The sequence below is a fragment of the Jatropha curcas genome, chromosome 7 (assembly GCF_041381405.1).
Source record: "Jatropha curcas cultivar XTBG-Jc1 chromosome 7, XTBG_Jcur_1.0, whole genome shotgun sequence".
NCBI classification, from domain to species: Eukaryota; Viridiplantae; Streptophyta; class Magnoliopsida; order Malpighiales; family Euphorbiaceae; genus Jatropha; species Jatropha curcas.
The window spans coordinates 24,660,694-24,677,113 of NC_143157.1; the positions used below are offsets into that span (position 1 = coordinate 24,660,694).

At 33.3% G+C, this 16,420-nt stretch overlaps 3 protein-coding genes and 1 non-coding gene across 5 annotated transcripts; 3 read left to right on the forward strand and 1 right to left on the reverse strand.

Annotated features, from left to right (window-relative positions):
- The first annotated feature begins 711 nt into the window (after positions 1 to 711).
- LOC105632997 (Cell differentiation, Rcd1-like protein) lies at positions 712 to 7,116 on the forward strand. 2 transcript variants are annotated; one of them, XM_089724162.1, is made up of 9 exons: positions 712 to 999; positions 3,158 to 3,229; positions 3,858 to 3,947; positions 4,715 to 4,757; positions 4,958 to 5,064; positions 5,132 to 5,227; positions 6,054 to 6,244; positions 6,390 to 6,459; positions 6,678 to 7,116. In XM_089724162.1, the coding sequence occupies exons 1-9, from the start codon at positions 820 to 822 to the stop codon at positions 6,786 to 6,788; spliced, it is 960 nt and encodes a 319-aa protein (XP_089580288.1). In that variant the 5' UTR covers positions 712 to 819; the 3' UTR covers positions 6,789 to 7,116. The 2 variants fall into 2 exon arrangements, with proteins under 2 accessions (XP_089580288.1, XP_089580287.1); XM_089724161.1 differs by lacking the exon at positions 3,158 to 3,229 and adding an exon at positions 3,274 to 3,345 and having other exon boundaries at positions 713 to 999.
- Positions 7,117 to 7,535: 419 nt separating this feature from the next.
- Positions 7,536 to 9,931, forward strand: RTL2 (RNAse THREE-like protein 2). The gene is made up of 4 exons (XM_012215494.4): positions 7,536 to 8,146; positions 8,245 to 8,397; positions 8,489 to 8,865; positions 9,440 to 9,931. Exons 1-4 carry the CDS (start codon positions 7,718 to 7,720, stop codon positions 9,612 to 9,614), a joined length of 1,134 nt encoding a protein of 377 aa, XP_012070884.1. The 5' UTR covers positions 7,536 to 7,717; the 3' UTR covers positions 9,615 to 9,931.
- Positions 9,932 to 10,232: 301 nt separating this feature from the next.
- Positions 10,233 to 10,323, forward strand: TRNAM-CAU (transfer RNA methionine (anticodon CAU)). Its single transcript is given in 2 exon segments — positions 10,233 to 10,270; positions 10,288 to 10,323. It is a non-coding gene; the product is annotated as a tRNA-Met (tRNA).
- Positions 10,324 to 12,399: 2,076 nt separating this feature from the next.
- LOC105633000 (uncharacterized) lies at positions 12,400 to 13,558 on the reverse strand. The gene has a single exon (XM_012215495.4). It carries the CDS (start codon positions 13,331 to 13,333, stop codon positions 12,734 to 12,736), a length of 600 nt encoding a protein of 199 aa, XP_012070885.1. The 5' UTR covers positions 13,334 to 13,558; the 3' UTR covers positions 12,400 to 12,733.
- Between the last annotated feature and the right edge of the window lie 2,862 nt (positions 13,559 to 16,420).

Genomic DNA, 16,420 nt, shown 5'->3' on the forward strand with positions numbered 1-16,420 from the left:
AGCGCAAGAAAACTGACTGGCGGGATCCCCCTAAGGGTTGCACCGCCGACCGACCTTGATCTTCTGAGAAGGGTTCGAGTGAGAGCATGTCTGTCTGGACCCGAAAGATGGTGAACTGTACCTGAGTGGAGCGAAGCCAGAGATAATGATATAATGATAATGATTAACACTTTCATCATTTTATTTTCAAGAAATAATTATGATGTCTTTAATTTTTACTTCAGTTTCATTGTTTAGTCTTTTTGCCTAAGAACGGCTCCTCACACATTAATTGAAAATGAAATTTAAATATAATCATTTAAAGTAGAGTGAAGTATATATAAGTTTTTAAATTATGTCATTATTAACATTTTCGTTCTTATATTTTTGGAAAATGATTATAATGTTTTTAACTAAAATGACTTTTTGAGACAGAAAGACCGACAATGAATAAAATGAAATCAAAAATGTCATAGTTATTTCTTAAAAGGAGAAGGAAGAATGTGTTTTTTTTTTTTTTTTTTTAACATAGATAAATGTGTTAATCAAGACATACTCTTCAGACCCAAATCTATTTTACCTCGAAGGAAAAAGAAAAAAATTACTGATTGCTATCGCTAGTGGGTTGGTTTTCACTTCACTTGCGACATTGTCGAAGGCTCAGACAAAACCCCCCCACGCGCATGAAAAGCACGTGTCCTGTACCTGACAAATGAAACTGAAACTTTTGCTGCATAAAAATCGTCTCTCTGAAGAAAGAAACCGAAAAAAATCCAGGCAGACTCTGTAAAAGAAACTGCGAGAAACTGAAGGAAAGTTAGAGACATTTGCGCTTCTCTAATGGCTAATCTGCCTCAGTCTCTCTCCATGAATGCTCCTTTTGGTGGCCCCAGTGCCTCCACTCCTACCGCCGCCGGTGCACCGCCTAACAAAGACCGAAAAATGGCGTCAGCAGAGCATTTGGTGCTTGACCTAAGTAATCCAGATCTTCGAGAAAACGCCCTTCTTGAGCTCTCTAAGGTAAGATTAATTTGATCACTTCTTCGATTGTAACGCTTTTCTGTCTACTTTGATTCAATTTCTTTAGCTGTTATAATAGGAAAAGAAAGGAAATTATGATAAGTAAAATGAAAGGGAAAAGAAAATTAAATTTGTTTTTGATTGTGTGGGTCTTAACTTAAGAGATGGAAAGATAGTGGATTTGATACTACAATTTAGAAAGCTCTATCTCCCCGTTTCTCTGCATTGTGGTAGGAAATGTTAAGTGGGTAATTTTCCCTCTTCTTTCATTTATTATTTCCCTTTTTCATTTAAAAACCCAAACAAAGAGTTGTATCGATTTTCCTTTTGGTTCTTCTCATTTCCCCTAATTGCTTTTAAAACAAACAGGCTTAGGGTTTCTTATTTAATCGAGAAAGGTGCTATTGTTGTGCAGTTTCCAACGTGTTATCATAATGTTTTTATTGGTAATGATACAATTTTATTAAATTTGGCTGTTTACCGAGTGGATTTCTGAATTTTGCCTCTGGTTCCTACAATACCCCATGCTTCACTTGTACGAAGCTGTTATGGACAGGAGTGCTAAGTCACTTATCTGAGCCTTTTGTGCTATGCATGTCCAGGAACACCCTCCCCCTTCTCTCCCTCCCTTCCTCCCTCTCTCTCTCTCTCTCTCTCTCTCCACACGAAACATTTGCACTTGCATTTCATTAATGGCTGGGATTGATGGCTGCACACAACTGCCAATACCATTGGCCTTTAACTTTATAAGGAGTTTGAGTTTCTGCTTTATGCGTAATGCCATTTCGTTCCTGAAATTTTCTATTTGGACAAGTTTGGTTATTATGTGGCTATGTTGCATGGAAACGGAAACGTGGAAGCGCCGGAAATGTTGTTTTTAAAAGTATAGGAAACAGAAACACGTAAATATGAATTATGTGGCTATGTTGCATGGAAACGGAAACGTGGAAGTGCGGCAAATGTTGTTTTTAAAAGTATAGGAAACAGAAACACGTAAATATGAAAAATATAGGGATATATTTGTAAATATAAAAAATAAATTATTATAAACCATCAAATACATTCAACAATAAGTCAAGTCCAATCAACATTTAATCATATCCAAAAGAATTACAAGTTCCATACTCATAAAAAGTGCATGTTTTGTGTATTTATTTATGTATTTTCTTTAATTAGAGAATTGAATTTATGAGAGCTTTCAATTTATAAAAACATATTTCTGAGAGGGGAAACGGGTCTCCAAATTTCCTAATTTGCAGAAACGACTCCCAAGACGTTTCCAAATGTTTCCATGCAGGAAATGTTTCCGAAATGCAGAAACGGCAGCCAAAGAAAGTTTCCGGCCAACATAGTTATGTGGGATGGGGATGATCATGCTAGATTAAGAAGTGTTTAGCTTAGGAAATGAGCTGCATATCAGGTATTGGCAGTACTTGACCATGGTGTGATCATCCTTTAGGTTCTACTGTGTCAAAAGGTTGATCAGTCTGAAAGAAACATGAGTTACATGTTTGGTATCCTTTTGTGCTGACTGACAACTGTGTTGGCTAACAACTGTGTATGTGATGTCTCAGTAAGTATTCACTGGCATATAATATCTTTAGAGTCCTAGTTTTGAAACTATCAACCAATTCAAAGGTTCAGTCAAAACTCAGTTTAATCATCTGTTGGAGATGTATCTTGGGAGATTGCTGTCAAATTTGGCTAAATGATAGAGTAGTTTTCGAGGATTATATGTTGAAAACTTTTCACAATGTAAAGATCATATAGACGTGCAAGGCTTACCCTTTCTTTTAGGTTTCTAATATTCTAAGAAGAATCTAGAGTCTTCTTTATATGGAAGTGGTTGCAACATGAATGAGATTCCATAATTGTTGGGCCCACTCTCTCCACTAATTGGATTTTTCATGTCCTTATTTTTCTAGCTTTGTACACATTAAAACAACCAAGTATAAATTTTCCACATAAACTTTCTTGTTTATTTTAATCAGGAAACTGAATCATGAGTGGAGGGATTACATTTCTCCAGTACTTGAATTAGTCAATATTCATGTGTGGATTTACCAATGCTCTTTTCTTTAAGTGGATGCAATTTGCTGCTGAGCAATTTGTGTGCTGTAATTATAAACTGGTGTCTGCCTTTGGTTTCATTTTTTAGAACAAGGAATTATTTCAAGATTTGGCTCCTTTCGTGTGGAATTCTTTTGGTACTATTGCTGCACTCATACAGGTATGCCTAATAAACTTGTGTTTGTTTTGGTTTTTATTTTTTAGAAGAGAGAATTATTTCAAGATTTGGCTCCATTGTTGTGGAATTCTTTTGGTACTATTGCTGCACTTTTACAGGTATGCCATCTGAAGTTGGTATTAGATCTTGGTCCTTTGTTTTACTCTTTTTTTTTCTGTATTTGAAAATAAAATCGTCCATTGTATTCTCTAGTATATTTGAATAAAACTTTCTTGAAACTTTATAATTCTCTTCCCAAATTGATATGTGGAAGCTGCATTTCTAAGCTGAAAATGATACTCATTTTGGTACGAAATGGTCCTTGTGAAACATGAAAAAATGGGAGATGGTGCTGGGGTAGCATTTATGGTTGGGTGGAAGTACTAATTAGTTCTTGACTCTTTGTGGAATTTGTTAAAATATATTTTGCTGCATGTCTATTCACATGTGATAGTGTATAGTTCAAGGTGTTTCTTTTAATTGAAGCTAATATGCAAGATAGACTGACCACATTTTTCTGGTACCACGCTTTTGACATAATGCCTATTTTTGTTAGGAAATTGAATTTCTTAACCATCATATCCTTTGTGTCTGATATTTCCAAATGTTTGAATTTTGTTTCTACTTGCAGGAGATAGTTTCTATATATCCTGTTTTATCTCCACCAAACCTCTCTCCCGCACAATCAAACCGAGTTTGCAATGCTCTTGCTCTTCTTCAGGTCAAATCTTTTCCTTTCTTTCTTTGATGTTTCAATATTGTTTCTAAAATAGTCGTTCTGCATAGGAAATCAAAGCTGTAAATTTTCTTAATTGGAAGTTTGTTCCATACCTAGATTGTCACACTTTTTTATTGAAGAAATGAAGTCAGGATGTTTCAGTGCTTTATCTTCTTCGGATGAAATGTTATGTAAGGATGCTTAACGGAGAGAGAGAGAGCAAGAAAAAAAAAAGAAGAAGAAAAGGTCTTTATGCTTTGGGTTCTCACTAAATCTTTTGACACATATCATTAGTCCTTTACATGATTAACGTCATAAATGTGACATTGGTGGTCTTAATATGCCCGGTAATTCTGTAAGAATTGAAGGATTTAGATAGACAGTGTGGGGGATCAACAATATATTCCTCTCAGAACGTGGAAAAGCTTGAACCACCGTTCTCAAAATACAATCTGTAATATGGTTAAATTTTATCTTTTAAAAACAACTTTCCTAATTTTGTTCTATATGTTATCTGTTCTGGGAATTTGAGCAAAATGTTGGTAGTATGTGGTGTTTTAACCCAAAAAATTCTAGAGCATGTAACCAGGTTAAACACAGACAATTTTCCTTTTTTTTTTTTTTTAATTTAACCTATGATCAGCTTCTTGTTTCATTTTCTTGCATTGATAATTGCATGCCCAAATTTTTGTATAGCAGAATTTAGGTTTTCTGAATTGCTGGTTCAAGATGGTTTTAATGCTTTGCAATCTTTTTACATTGTCTTACAGTGTGTAGCCTCTCATCCAGACACAAGGATGTTGTTCCTCAATGGTAATGTTCTTGATCTCAATTCTCATAAACTCAACAGTGTTGCATTGAGAAACTGCCAGTTTCCTAGTTCCATCTTACCTTGTGGAATCAACAAATCTTGTTCATGGCAACATTAATTTTTCTCCTGGCTCCATGGAGATGATGTAGTGCAACTAATATGATATTAATGGTTCTTCCAACTGATACTTTCTCCTTTACAGCTCATATACCCTTGTATCTTTACCCTTTCCTTAATACGACTAGCAAGTCAAGGCCTTTTGAGTACTTGAGGCTGACCAGCTTAGGTGTCATTGGTGCCCTTGTGAAGGTACGTCCTTGCTGATATTCAGTTAACTTTATGTTTTATTCATTTGCCTATATATTTCTCTTAACAGGTTGATGACACTGAGGTTATTAGTTTCCTTCTCTCAACTGAAATAATTCCATTGTGCCTGCGTACCATGGAGATGGGTAGCGAATTGTCAAAAACAGTTGAGTTTTGGTTTGAGTCTTTTTTATTTATCCTACTGCTATATCTGTGACACTGTTTATTCCTTTTGGAAATGTGTTTTATCTTCTCCTAATTAACTTTGAGTACATAATCTTACGTTTCTTATTTGATTTGGTTCCTTAAAATTCTTTTTTCAGTCACTAGAAGGAATATCTTGTAAGTTTTGCCATTCAATATCTTAGAAATTTTGGTTTTTAGCATAGACAAGATTGTCATTCTCGTATATCTCTTGTAAGCAAGTTGCCAACAAACAAATTTACTACTTTGGTTATAGTTAGTTTTGTGGAGTGGAATGGAATAGCTCATTATGATTGGCAGCGTCACTCAATTTGACTTGGTTTCAACAAGGTCACTGTTGCTAAATTCTTGTCGATATCTATGTAAGTTTTTTATGTGATGGCTAAATATACAACCTTATAGCCTATAAAACTACTTCTTAAAAAGAAAAAAAGGTTAATCGGTTCGTAGATGGGGCTGAATTTTATCACCCTCTCTAGATACTGACTTTACTGAAACCAATACTGAAGAATTGAGTGATTTATTTGATGCAAATTGAAGCTATGTAATTATGCTGCAATTAACATGAGCGAACTAAGCCATTATTTTTTATGTAAAATGAGGCCAGTGTATGCTTTTCTTGCTAAAATTGTATGCAGCTGATCATTTAAAAATTCTGAAGAAAATAATGAGATGGTATGTCTGAAAAATGCAAAGTTAGTTTTGTGGACATTTGTGTGGGTTCTTGTTTTGGTATTTGCAGCTGTCAGGCTACTGAGACTTTTTGCTAAAGAATTTTCTGATGGCAGGTTGCAACATTTATTGTTCAAAAAATCTTGTTGGATGATGTGGGCTTGGATTATATTTGTACTACAGCAGAACGGTTTTTTGCAGTTGGTCGAGTTTTGGGCAACATGGTTGCAGCACTGGCCGAACAACCCTCATCTCGGTTGTTAAAACATATTATTCGATGTTATCTTCGACTGTCAGATAATCCTAGGTACAGTATTAAGTTAATAATGGCTCCAAGGATCCATTTCTTTTCTTTCATCAATTTGTTTGTTCTTTTTCTTCATCATCTGTTGTCAACCATTCATTTTGGCTCATGTTTAAATTTTGCATATGCTATTGTCTTTGGAATTCAGGGCTTGTGACGCATTAAGAAGTTGCCTGCCAGACATGCTACGAGATGCCACCTTCAGTAGTTGCCTTCGTGTAAGTACTGCTTGTGTAATTTGTCATCTTGAAACAGAAACATTGTGTTCCTCTGGAGAAGGGTAATGCATGGCTTGTTATCTTAGTCAAACAAGATATGATATACTGTGGGATATACAGCCAGCGAGTTTTACTATACGTAAAAGCCTTCTTTATATTCATATCAAACAAGGGATTAGGGTTCATACTTTAACTAACAGTCTTTCTAATGCTTTCAGGAAGATCCAACAACTAGGCGATGGCTGCAGCAGTTGCTTCACAATGTAGGAGTGAATCGGGTTCCAGGGCTTCAGGCTGGTGGGGGTTTTGATCACATGCTCGTGAACTAAAATTGAACTGCAAAACTTTCTTAAGATTGCGTGCTGTTATTTGCAATTCCGGCAAATGACTCATCATCTTTGATTTTTTTTATGTGAATTAGCATCAGGTGTTTAATGTAGTTACTGCTTGTCGGCATGGAATAACCCCAAAAGAGAAAGTTGTCTCTGTGCCAGTAGCTTTAGTGTTGTTCATGTGTAATGGGAACTGGGAAAAATGTTGTTCATATTGATTTTGGGGGGTGAGTCCCAATGGTTTAATGCTTTTGCTGTGATTGGATTTCAGACTATTACAGATCAAATTTTAGAAAATTATAAGAAAATCATTATATTCATTTAATTTCTATTCAGGCTGCCCTTCTTTTGCATTTTCCCTATACGTTCTGGCGGAGTATGTATACCTATTTTGTGTTGCTGCAGTCAGTCTCAGTCAGAGACATTGGTGGCATGTTTTTTTTCCTTTGAGAAAATTAATTAATGTTAATGTGTATTTAAATATTTATGATAACATCTTTTATTTTTTAAGCTAATAATCATAGATTGAATTAGTCTTGTAAGAAAACAACACAAATCAATTAACTAAAAATAAATTTTAAATTCTTTTTTCTCTTTTCTTTTTTGGTATGACTTCATAATATGTATATGGTTCATTCAAAGGTAATATATATTTTTTTTTCTAGTGAATTATTAGTTATTTATTATGTGTCTTCATTAGATTGGTTCAGTTTGGTGTATAAATGGGCTCATATGCCATGATAACGGTTTCTGAAACTCACAAACCAAAAAAGCATAAAGCAGTTTTTAGCGTTCTTCAGGAAACAGAAAACATAGTCGTAATCTTAGCAGTTAAGTCAACTGATGAAAACTACCTCATTACATAACCTTCTCTTCAGCGACTGAGAATTAGTACATTAAGTCACCAACTTGTAACTAAAGTCTAAATGGACCCCTTTCACAATCACCCCGCCCATGCTTCCTCCGGATTCTGCTTGCCAGCGTCGGCCGCCGCCCCTGCCATTCCTAACGCCGAGCCTCCATCATTGCCGCCATCAAGCGAAATGGAAGAATCGGTGTTTGCCGTTGAAAAAATCTTAAACTATTCTTTCAAAAACAAACGCCTTCTTGAGGAAGCTTTAACGCACTCCTCGTATACAGACTCTGCCTCTTATCAGCGTCTTGAGTTCCTCGGCGATGCCGCTTTAGGACTTGCCGTGAGTTGCCATGTTTTTCTAGCTTATCCTCAGCTCGATCAAGGCCAGTTAACTCTTCTGCGTGCTGCTAATATAAGCACGGAGAAACTTGCTCGAGTTGCGATTAGGCATGGGCTTTATCGCTTTGTAAGACGTAATGCTGCTTCCCTTGACGATAAGGTAAAATTAGATGAGGAGTGGAGGTATTTTGTACTTCAATTTAGTTCTGTTTATGTTTTGCTTTTTTCTAAATTTCTGTTTGCTTAATCCATACGTAGGTTACGGAATTTACTGATGCAATAATTCATGAAGATGATCCAGTTGCTCATGGTGGCTCAGTTAAAGCGCCTAAAATTCTTGCTGATATTATAGAGTCCATCGCTGCTGCTATATACTTTGATGTCAATTTCGATCTTCAAAGATTATGGGTGGTAATTGAATTTAGAATTAGATTAATTTCTTTAACGTTTGTGAGTTTATGGCAATTGTATATAAGGTATTTTGGTTGTGTTGCACTTACAGATATTTAGGGGTCTTTTAGAGCCCATTGTTACCCTTGAAGACTTGCAGCAACAGCCGCAACCAGTTACAAAGTTGTTTGAGCTTTGCCAAAAGCATCGGAAGGAAGTTGATATCATATACTGGAAAAAAGAGGCAAAACATATTGCTAGTGTGTTGGTTGATGGTGAATTTATTGCTTCTGGTTCTTCTGAGCAAAAGGAAATTGCAAAGCTTAACGCTGCTAAGGTAGCTTTGCAGAAATTATCACTTTCTCTGGCTTCTAATGTTGGTCTGTCTGATGACATGGACATTGTGGACGGATCATTTGAGATTGAAGGAGCCAAACAGAAGTTGCATGAACTCTGTGGCAAGAGAAAATGGCCAAAACCAAGTTACAAGTATGCATTTTTAGCTACAGCACACTTAATAATTTATAACTGGATGCTTGCAAATATTTGTTTGTGAATTTATTATTTTCATAATTTATGTTTGCTTCATGGGTTGATCTTCTATCTTTTGAGTTTTGACTATGTCTTGGTAAAACTCCTTTATAAACTCTCATATTCAGTTTCATCGAGAATCTATATTAGTTTAAAGTGCTATTAGCGTTACAAATTGCCATTAGTAAATTCTTAGCTTGCATATTACCAAAGTGCTGCTATGATCGAATGATGAGGATTGATTTGATATTGGATTTGTACCCCAACCTACTAGTTTACCATCCAATATGCATCGATAGGTGAAGGGGAATAAAGTGGTGGGAATTAGGTAAATTGAATAAAATGAGGCATTCAAATTTTGAGTTTTGGAAGGTAGTTTTTGGTGAACAAATTATGTCAGGGCTTTGATTAATGTATTATGGCTAAGAAAAGCTCTGAAAACAACTGAGTTTCTTTGCTTTTTCATTTAGCAATTTACTCTTGTCAATCTTCGACTTCTCTACTTGTCTTCTAAATACAATTTAACATGCAGAATTGAGAAAGAAACGGGCCCTTCACATGAGAAGAAATTTTTGTGCTCAGTTCAGATTGCAACTATAGATGGCCTGCTCAGCATGGAAGGAGAAGAAAAAATGAGAATAAAAGATGCAGAAAATTCTGCAGCTTCATTAATGATACGAGCTTTTCAAGAAAATCATATTGCCTGACATTCTATTATCCTTAAATAACCTGCAGTATGAGGTGTTATAGCAGGGATGCTTTTGGTACTTGCTTTGAGTACAGATTGATTGACGAGTTGCAAACGTTCTACTCAACCTAGTTGTTAGCAAGAAATTAATTTCATGTATCATTTGTATTTTTCTTTACTGGTTCTTCCTCCAATAAACTATACTGCATAATGTTAAATGTTTCAAAGTTGGAAATAGTGATTTGTGTAATGCAACTTTTTAAGTAATGGGTCAGTGATGTTTGTATGCTATTGTAATCTGTGTAATTCCATTTTTAACTGCTGATTGTTACAGTATTTGTCAAGTGTAATACATAGATGAGCTTGAAATAACGGAAAGGCTAAATATATAGATGTATACAGTTGATTTTTTGATATTATAGGAAAAAGAATTTCCTTCATCCTCGGACAATTGGAGAAATTGATCTAAAACCTTGTGTTTTGGGGACTATTTTTAGGGAAAATAGATTCAAATGTTTTTGAGAGACTTATTTATTCTCCTCGTTGTATTGTAGGAGCCCACCAGTGCTATTTATTAATAAGGAAAAATGATACAATAAGTTTATATATCATTAAAAAAGGATACAGAAACATCAATGGGGTGGTGGCGCAGTTGGCTAGCGCGTAGGTCTCATAGCTAAAACAGTTGAGTCATCCTGAGGTCGAGAGTTCGAGCCTCTCTCACCCCATTTCTTTTTTATTCTTATATATTTTTTTTATTTGTCAATAATGATGCTCATTGTAATTTTAATTTATTTGTAAGAAATAATTAAATAAAATATTTACCATAGTTTTTCATATTTTGCTTTTTTGTCTGAAAATTTGAATAAATTCAAAATCAAAAAGAAGATTCATGACCAAAACTTTAATTAGTATAAAACTTTCATCGTTAACAATTTTCATTTTATTAAATCTATAATTATATTACATACTGTTCAAGATTTTGTATTTTATTTCAATGGATTTTTTAGCCATTAAAAATAAATTATGCTTAACCTACATTATTTTTACCCCATAGCAAATATAATTAATTAAATTAAAGTATCTTTATTAAGATTCTTATTTGACTTATAATTATAATTCTTAATTAAAATATGAAAAAACTTCCACAAAAGGACAATATATTATTAGCAAATCAATATTATAGTATTATTGAGTTTAATGTTAATATTATAAGTAAAATTAAAAATGAATATTCTAAAAATGAAATTTAATATCATAAATTTCATAATATCATGAAAAATAAAAATAAAAACACGATTTGCATGCATCACAATGATAGAAGCTGATGTATATCTCCCAAACAACTTCATCCTCAAAAATAACTATCCAATGTGACAAATACGCGTATCAAACAAAACGGGAATAATACTAATGACATATTTACTAAAGTGAAAATTACAGTACAATTTACGTGGTTTGCAAAATTCAACTAATCTATCTCTGTCTTTTTTAAAATATATTAATTTATTCTTATATTTTACTTCTGTTATACCACTAGGTCCTTCTGTCCATTTTTTACATGCTTTTCCGTTAAATCGATAAGAAAACACAGAAATCAAAAGAGAGATATTAAAGTATTATTCCAAGAAATTACAGTACGGTTTCCATGGTTTGAAAAATATAACTAATCCGTCTTTGTATTTTTAAAAATAAAATGAGTATTTTTATCATTCATAAAGTACTTAACGGAAAAAATATAAAAATTAGACAAAAGAACCTTATAATTTGATGAAAATAAAATATAAAAATATTTTAATTTATTTAAAAAAAAAAAAAAAAAAGACAAAAACAGATTAGTAGTATTCTATAAAACATATGAATCGTACTGGAAAAAAGAAAAGAAAAAGAAAGGAAAAGAATGCTTCTCAATCTCACAGCCATATTGCCAGAGATATAAAGTTAAAGAGGAAAAAAGGTATTCAACTTTTTATAACAAAAGAATGGAAAACTGACCATTCCTTTGGACACAGAACGTGTAATAACACAAATATGAATATTCCATCTCATTTGATAAATTAAAATGTCTTAATCCAACTTAAGTTTGAAGACTCACAATTTTTTTTTAAATTGATAATTTATAAATTTACAAACAACAAAAACTCTAAATTTTCAAGCTCCAATAGAGTTCAAACTCGAGCTTAAGCTCAAATATACATTTATGAAATTTGACTTATTTACAATCTTAATTATAACATCTTATTGTGAATAGCCTAAAAATCATAAAACAAATAATTCTTGACCGCTAAGATAATTAAATTTAACAATGTTATCTAATAATAAAAGTAATACTTTTCAAATTAATATCACCAATCTCGAGTCCTCTCACTCACAGTATAATTCATAATACTATTTTGATCCACTTATTCTTCCGATGAATAAAAGATTTCTGGAATATAAATACTTATAATGAAATGAAACTTCTGGGAATGATATATATACATACAAACTAAATGAAGGCCTCTTGATACTGAGACCAGGGATTGAGATTCTAGGAGTGGAAAAAAAATTTTAATGATGGTCCGATATGCTTACATTCTTGCCTTTTCCAAGAAAAATAAATAAATAAATGAATATCGCAATTTTATGGAAATTTCTGTATCTTTATCAATATATGAACATGAACTTTCATATCCCTGAATGTGTTATATCTCTTAGAAGTATTCTAAAGTTTTTTAAAGAAATTAAAAAAAAAATGTATTAGTTTCCATCATAAAAGAAATAATAAAGACCAGAAATAACACCATGCATCAGGATCTTAATGATATTTAAAAATTAAATATATATTCATATTTAATATATTTCTATGACACTATCAACACATTAAATGTCATTGAAGTGTCTGTACACTTACTTATATGATCACAGATAAAAACAAAGCATGATCATAGCAACAAATAGAAACCAATTATGTACAAGAAAAAAAAAAAAAAAAAAAAGAACAGTAAACTCAGTAAGTATATATATAAGTAACCATGAATTAAAAGTAATGGTTGTACCCTCATCATCATCAGCTATCTAATCATATATAATTAATTCAAAACCATTGATTCTATGAACTGGTGATCATAAAATCACATGATTTTAAAATATTAATAATTAATTGAAAAACCCATGAATTCTCTTCCAAGACTCTTCCCTTTGCATTTTTAATTGTTTATAGAAATTCCCAATAAATGTCTCAGCTTTAGTGAATAATTCTTGCCCACTAAGCTCACCAACTTCTTCTCCTTCTCCTTCCACCACTACTACTGGTTTATTTTCTTGAACATCTTCCATTTCTGTTGTACTCTCTGCATTTCCTATGAAAAAAAGACTAGGCATAGAAGGGCATTTTTTTACTTTATCCGCTTTATTTATGCTAGCAGAGCTAACAATCTTCTCTGAAGCAGATTTTTCAACAACCCTAATTGGTTTCTTTTCAGTACATGCAGGCTGAGGGGAGGAAGCTAATTCTTGGGTTATTGGCTTTGTTGAAATGGAAACGACAGAATTTTTTTTACTATCGTCTAAAGGCTTGGAAAAGGCTGCAGAAAGAAGGCCGGCTTCAGCTCCAAGAGCGAGAATAAGAAGATTAATAATGAAGTAAAGATACTTAGGCCTTAATGAAGAAGATAAAAGAGGTGTAACAAAAAGAAGAGCAGCTAAGAGTGATAGCATCAGAATTTGAGATTTCTTGAAATTGCTCATAATGTTCATAATAATAACTATAGAGGTTAATTTGAAATTCGAAGAGGCTTGTTAGTATGATTTATGGAGTATAGAGGAGTTTGTGGCAGAAGAGGCCATGTGCAAACCTATGCAAGGACAAGTATATATATAGAGAGAAAGAAATACTGTAGAAGGACAGGTAATGGAAGTTGTCATGTAGGGATGATAGTTGCATCTGTTTATTTTCTGTCCAAAAACATAGAAAAAAAAGTACAGAATAAAATCTGTGAAATGGATTCTCTCCACTCTATCTTTAATAGGATTTAAGATTATGTTAATCAATTTAATGATAATATGATTAGCTGATGGTTAATAAATTAAAATGACAATCTTTTCAATTGTAAATTTCACTTTCATATGTATTGTAGTCATAGAACAATCAAATCCTAAATGAGGTCAGCCTACTGTAATGGTACGATTTTAGCTGTTCTGTATATTCAACAAATGAGCATATTCTGATTCCTATTGAATTCAAAAAGGGCCTAGTGTACTAATTTTCTTTCTTTTCTTTTGTGGAACCTAATGGTGAAGCAGTTGAAATCAAGTTTACAGTCATTAATTATTAACGATGAAAGCAAATGATACAATTTTATCATGCAAGAATGTAAAAGAAATTATAACCAAAATACAGATAATTATCCAATGATTAATATAAAATTAATTCACAAACCATTAAAGAAATTTCTTGAAGTTATAAACTTTTCATGCATGGAATGGAAAGATGATGAGACAGAATCCAACGTCAATTTTCAGATTTGGATTCTAAAAAGAAAAAAAAGAGATATGTAATATAATTCCTAGGAAAAGTATAAATTGGTAGGAAGCTAGAAGGCTATAGGGACAAGAGAACATGCAATAGGGAGAACATTATAATCTAATTGGACAATGGTTGATAAGGTCGGCGTGAAAGCATATATTCATATTTTCTAATCTTTCTTTTCACTTTTTTATTTTATTTGCTGTTTTGTTTGTTTAATGAATTGTTGAACAACACCAACACACGCACAGCTGGTTGGTTTGTGGTCTTCCATCCCCACATAAACTTAGATGTTTGATTCCTACTAGTAAGAGTGGGCAGTGGTTAAGAAAAATACTGCAGGTCCAAGGTTTGATTCCTAGTAATTGCACCTGTAGTGAGTGGTCTTCTATTCCAACATCAACTTGAGGTGCTTGGTTTAGCCTGGTATGGACCCTGCTTTAGTATGTGTTTTCATTTTCATTTTTTACAACACTAAAAAAAGAATATTTGCTCCCCCTTACCCCCCAAATAAGCACTTGCACCTAGTGGACAAGTGGTCCATTTCAACTTCACACCCCCCTGCCTATTTAGAACCCAAATAAAATGCCAATGGTAATAAACTATAACTTAATTACCTAAGGTTAAAATAGGCAGTGCAAAGCTATGTAATATAGAATGTCTATAGCTATGGGCTATTTTTTTTTCAATGACCCATCAACATACAGCCCAAAATCTCTCTTTTCTATCTGTCCCTTTGTGTCAGGTGCACAAGTATTCAATTTCATATTGCTTTTCTGCTTGTCCTAAAGTGATTGATGACCAAAAGAAAAGTGGGTCAATAATAAAAGAGAAAATGCAAGTATTATGAGTGTCTCTCATAATACTTTTTTCAAGGTTTGCTCAGTGGCCAAGTATAAGATACAGAGAAAGAAACCCTTTCGCAAAATTTCAAGTTTATCCAAATTGTGTCACCTTTTTTCCCCGCCTGCAATGGATTAGATAATCATATCTTTATATCCATTGACAAACATACATTATACATATATATTATCTATGAGGTCAATTATAATGTATTATAAGTGACCCCACAAATCATGAGGGCCACATTGGATATCATATCATTGTCGTCGTCATCATCATCTAAGATCATGAGATTCCTATTATCTCTTTTCTTTTTTATTTCTAGGAAAATCTCACCAAGTAAACTACGTTTGTGCATCTTTCCTCATTTGAAGACTGAAAAATTATCCTCTTTCCTTCAAAGGTATTTGAAATTTGAAATGGCACTCAGTCAAAGAAAAAGGAATATTTCCATGCAATGCACTGCATGTTTTGCTTCATTGCGAGGAAAAAAAAATTAACTAGTGGTACAATAACAGTACCTTTATATACTGCATTTGATCTTTCCTTATCCTGTGATGGAAGTTTCTGGAAGATAATACACCAAAAAAACAATGATTGTGAAAGATTAAGAGAGCAAATTAAGATAATAACCAGATGCTTAAGTATCTGCATTGTAATACAGAATTCTCATGCGAAAAGTCGAGTTCAAACCAAGACATCACACACACTCTCTAAAATGTGAACCTAACGTTGTTCACAATCCAGACTTGATCAGATACTCCTGCAGATTGCCAAGAAAGCATCATTTATTATTTTAAGATATATTTGTTTCCTCTTTTACAGTTTTATGTCATTTTCATTTGAGCAAAATGAATTGAACAGCACACCTCATTCTCACCAGATATTAATAACACTACCCTATAAAGCTAGTATTCCACACGTTATTCTTGCCAAAGACCAGAAAGTGCATACCAGTCACACCACCACACACAAGTACATGCCAATTGGGCCATGGCTGTAAGTCACTAAATCACCTAACCAAGACAATCCTTGGTTCATCCTTCAGAGTCAGACCCCACCACCCCCTAATGCTTACCACTAGAAGAAAAGACTTAGAAGGGTGCTTGAACTTCGAGGTAAACCTTCAAATGGACAAACTTGACCGTCATAATGCCTCCTTACATGGTGCAAAAGAAATTTCATTTTGTGAACTATTACTGATACAGTTTCAATATAATAGTCAAGGTCGCATCACACCGTGCTGTTGTGCTATATAAATCATTTTCCTTGAGTAAATATCTTAAAAGAATATAATTAACCATAATGTAACAAATGCAATTCATCTTTACATAAAAGCTCTAGGATCAAATGTTGACAGCTTCACTGTCAATCGATTATTTGTATAATCAATGTGACCCTCGGACAAAGAACAATCTTGACAGTTTCTAACTTAACTTATCAACCAAAGAAAATAAGTAAAGCCAAGAAGGGTT

Coding starts and splice junctions, on each gene's coding strand:
- RTL2 (XM_012215494.4), top strand. CDS start 7,718: ATGGACCCCTTTCACAATCACCCCGCCCATGCTTCCTCCGGATTCTGC. Junction 8,398..8,488: donor ATCTTCAAAGATTATGGGTG/GTAATTGAATTT, acceptor TTGCACTTACAG/ATATTTAGGGGTCTTTTAGA. Junction 8,866..9,439: donor TGGCCAAAACCAAGTTACAA/GTATGCATTTTT, acceptor TTTAACATGCAG/AATTGAGAAAGAAACGGGCC.
- LOC105632997 (XM_089724162.1), top strand. CDS start 820: ATGGCTAATCTGCCTCAGTCTCTCTCCATGAATGCTCCTTTTGGTGGC. Junction 4,758..4,957: donor AAGGATGTTGTTCCTCAATG/GTAATGTTCTTG, acceptor TCTCCTTTACAG/CTCATATACCCTTGTATCTT. Junction 6,245..6,389: donor CGACTGTCAGATAATCCTAG/GTACAGTATTAA, acceptor TTTGGAATTCAG/GGCTTGTGACGCATTAAGAA.
- LOC105633000 (XM_012215495.4), bottom strand. CDS start 13,333: ATGAACATTATGAGCAATTTCAAGAAATCTCAAATTCTGATGCTATCA.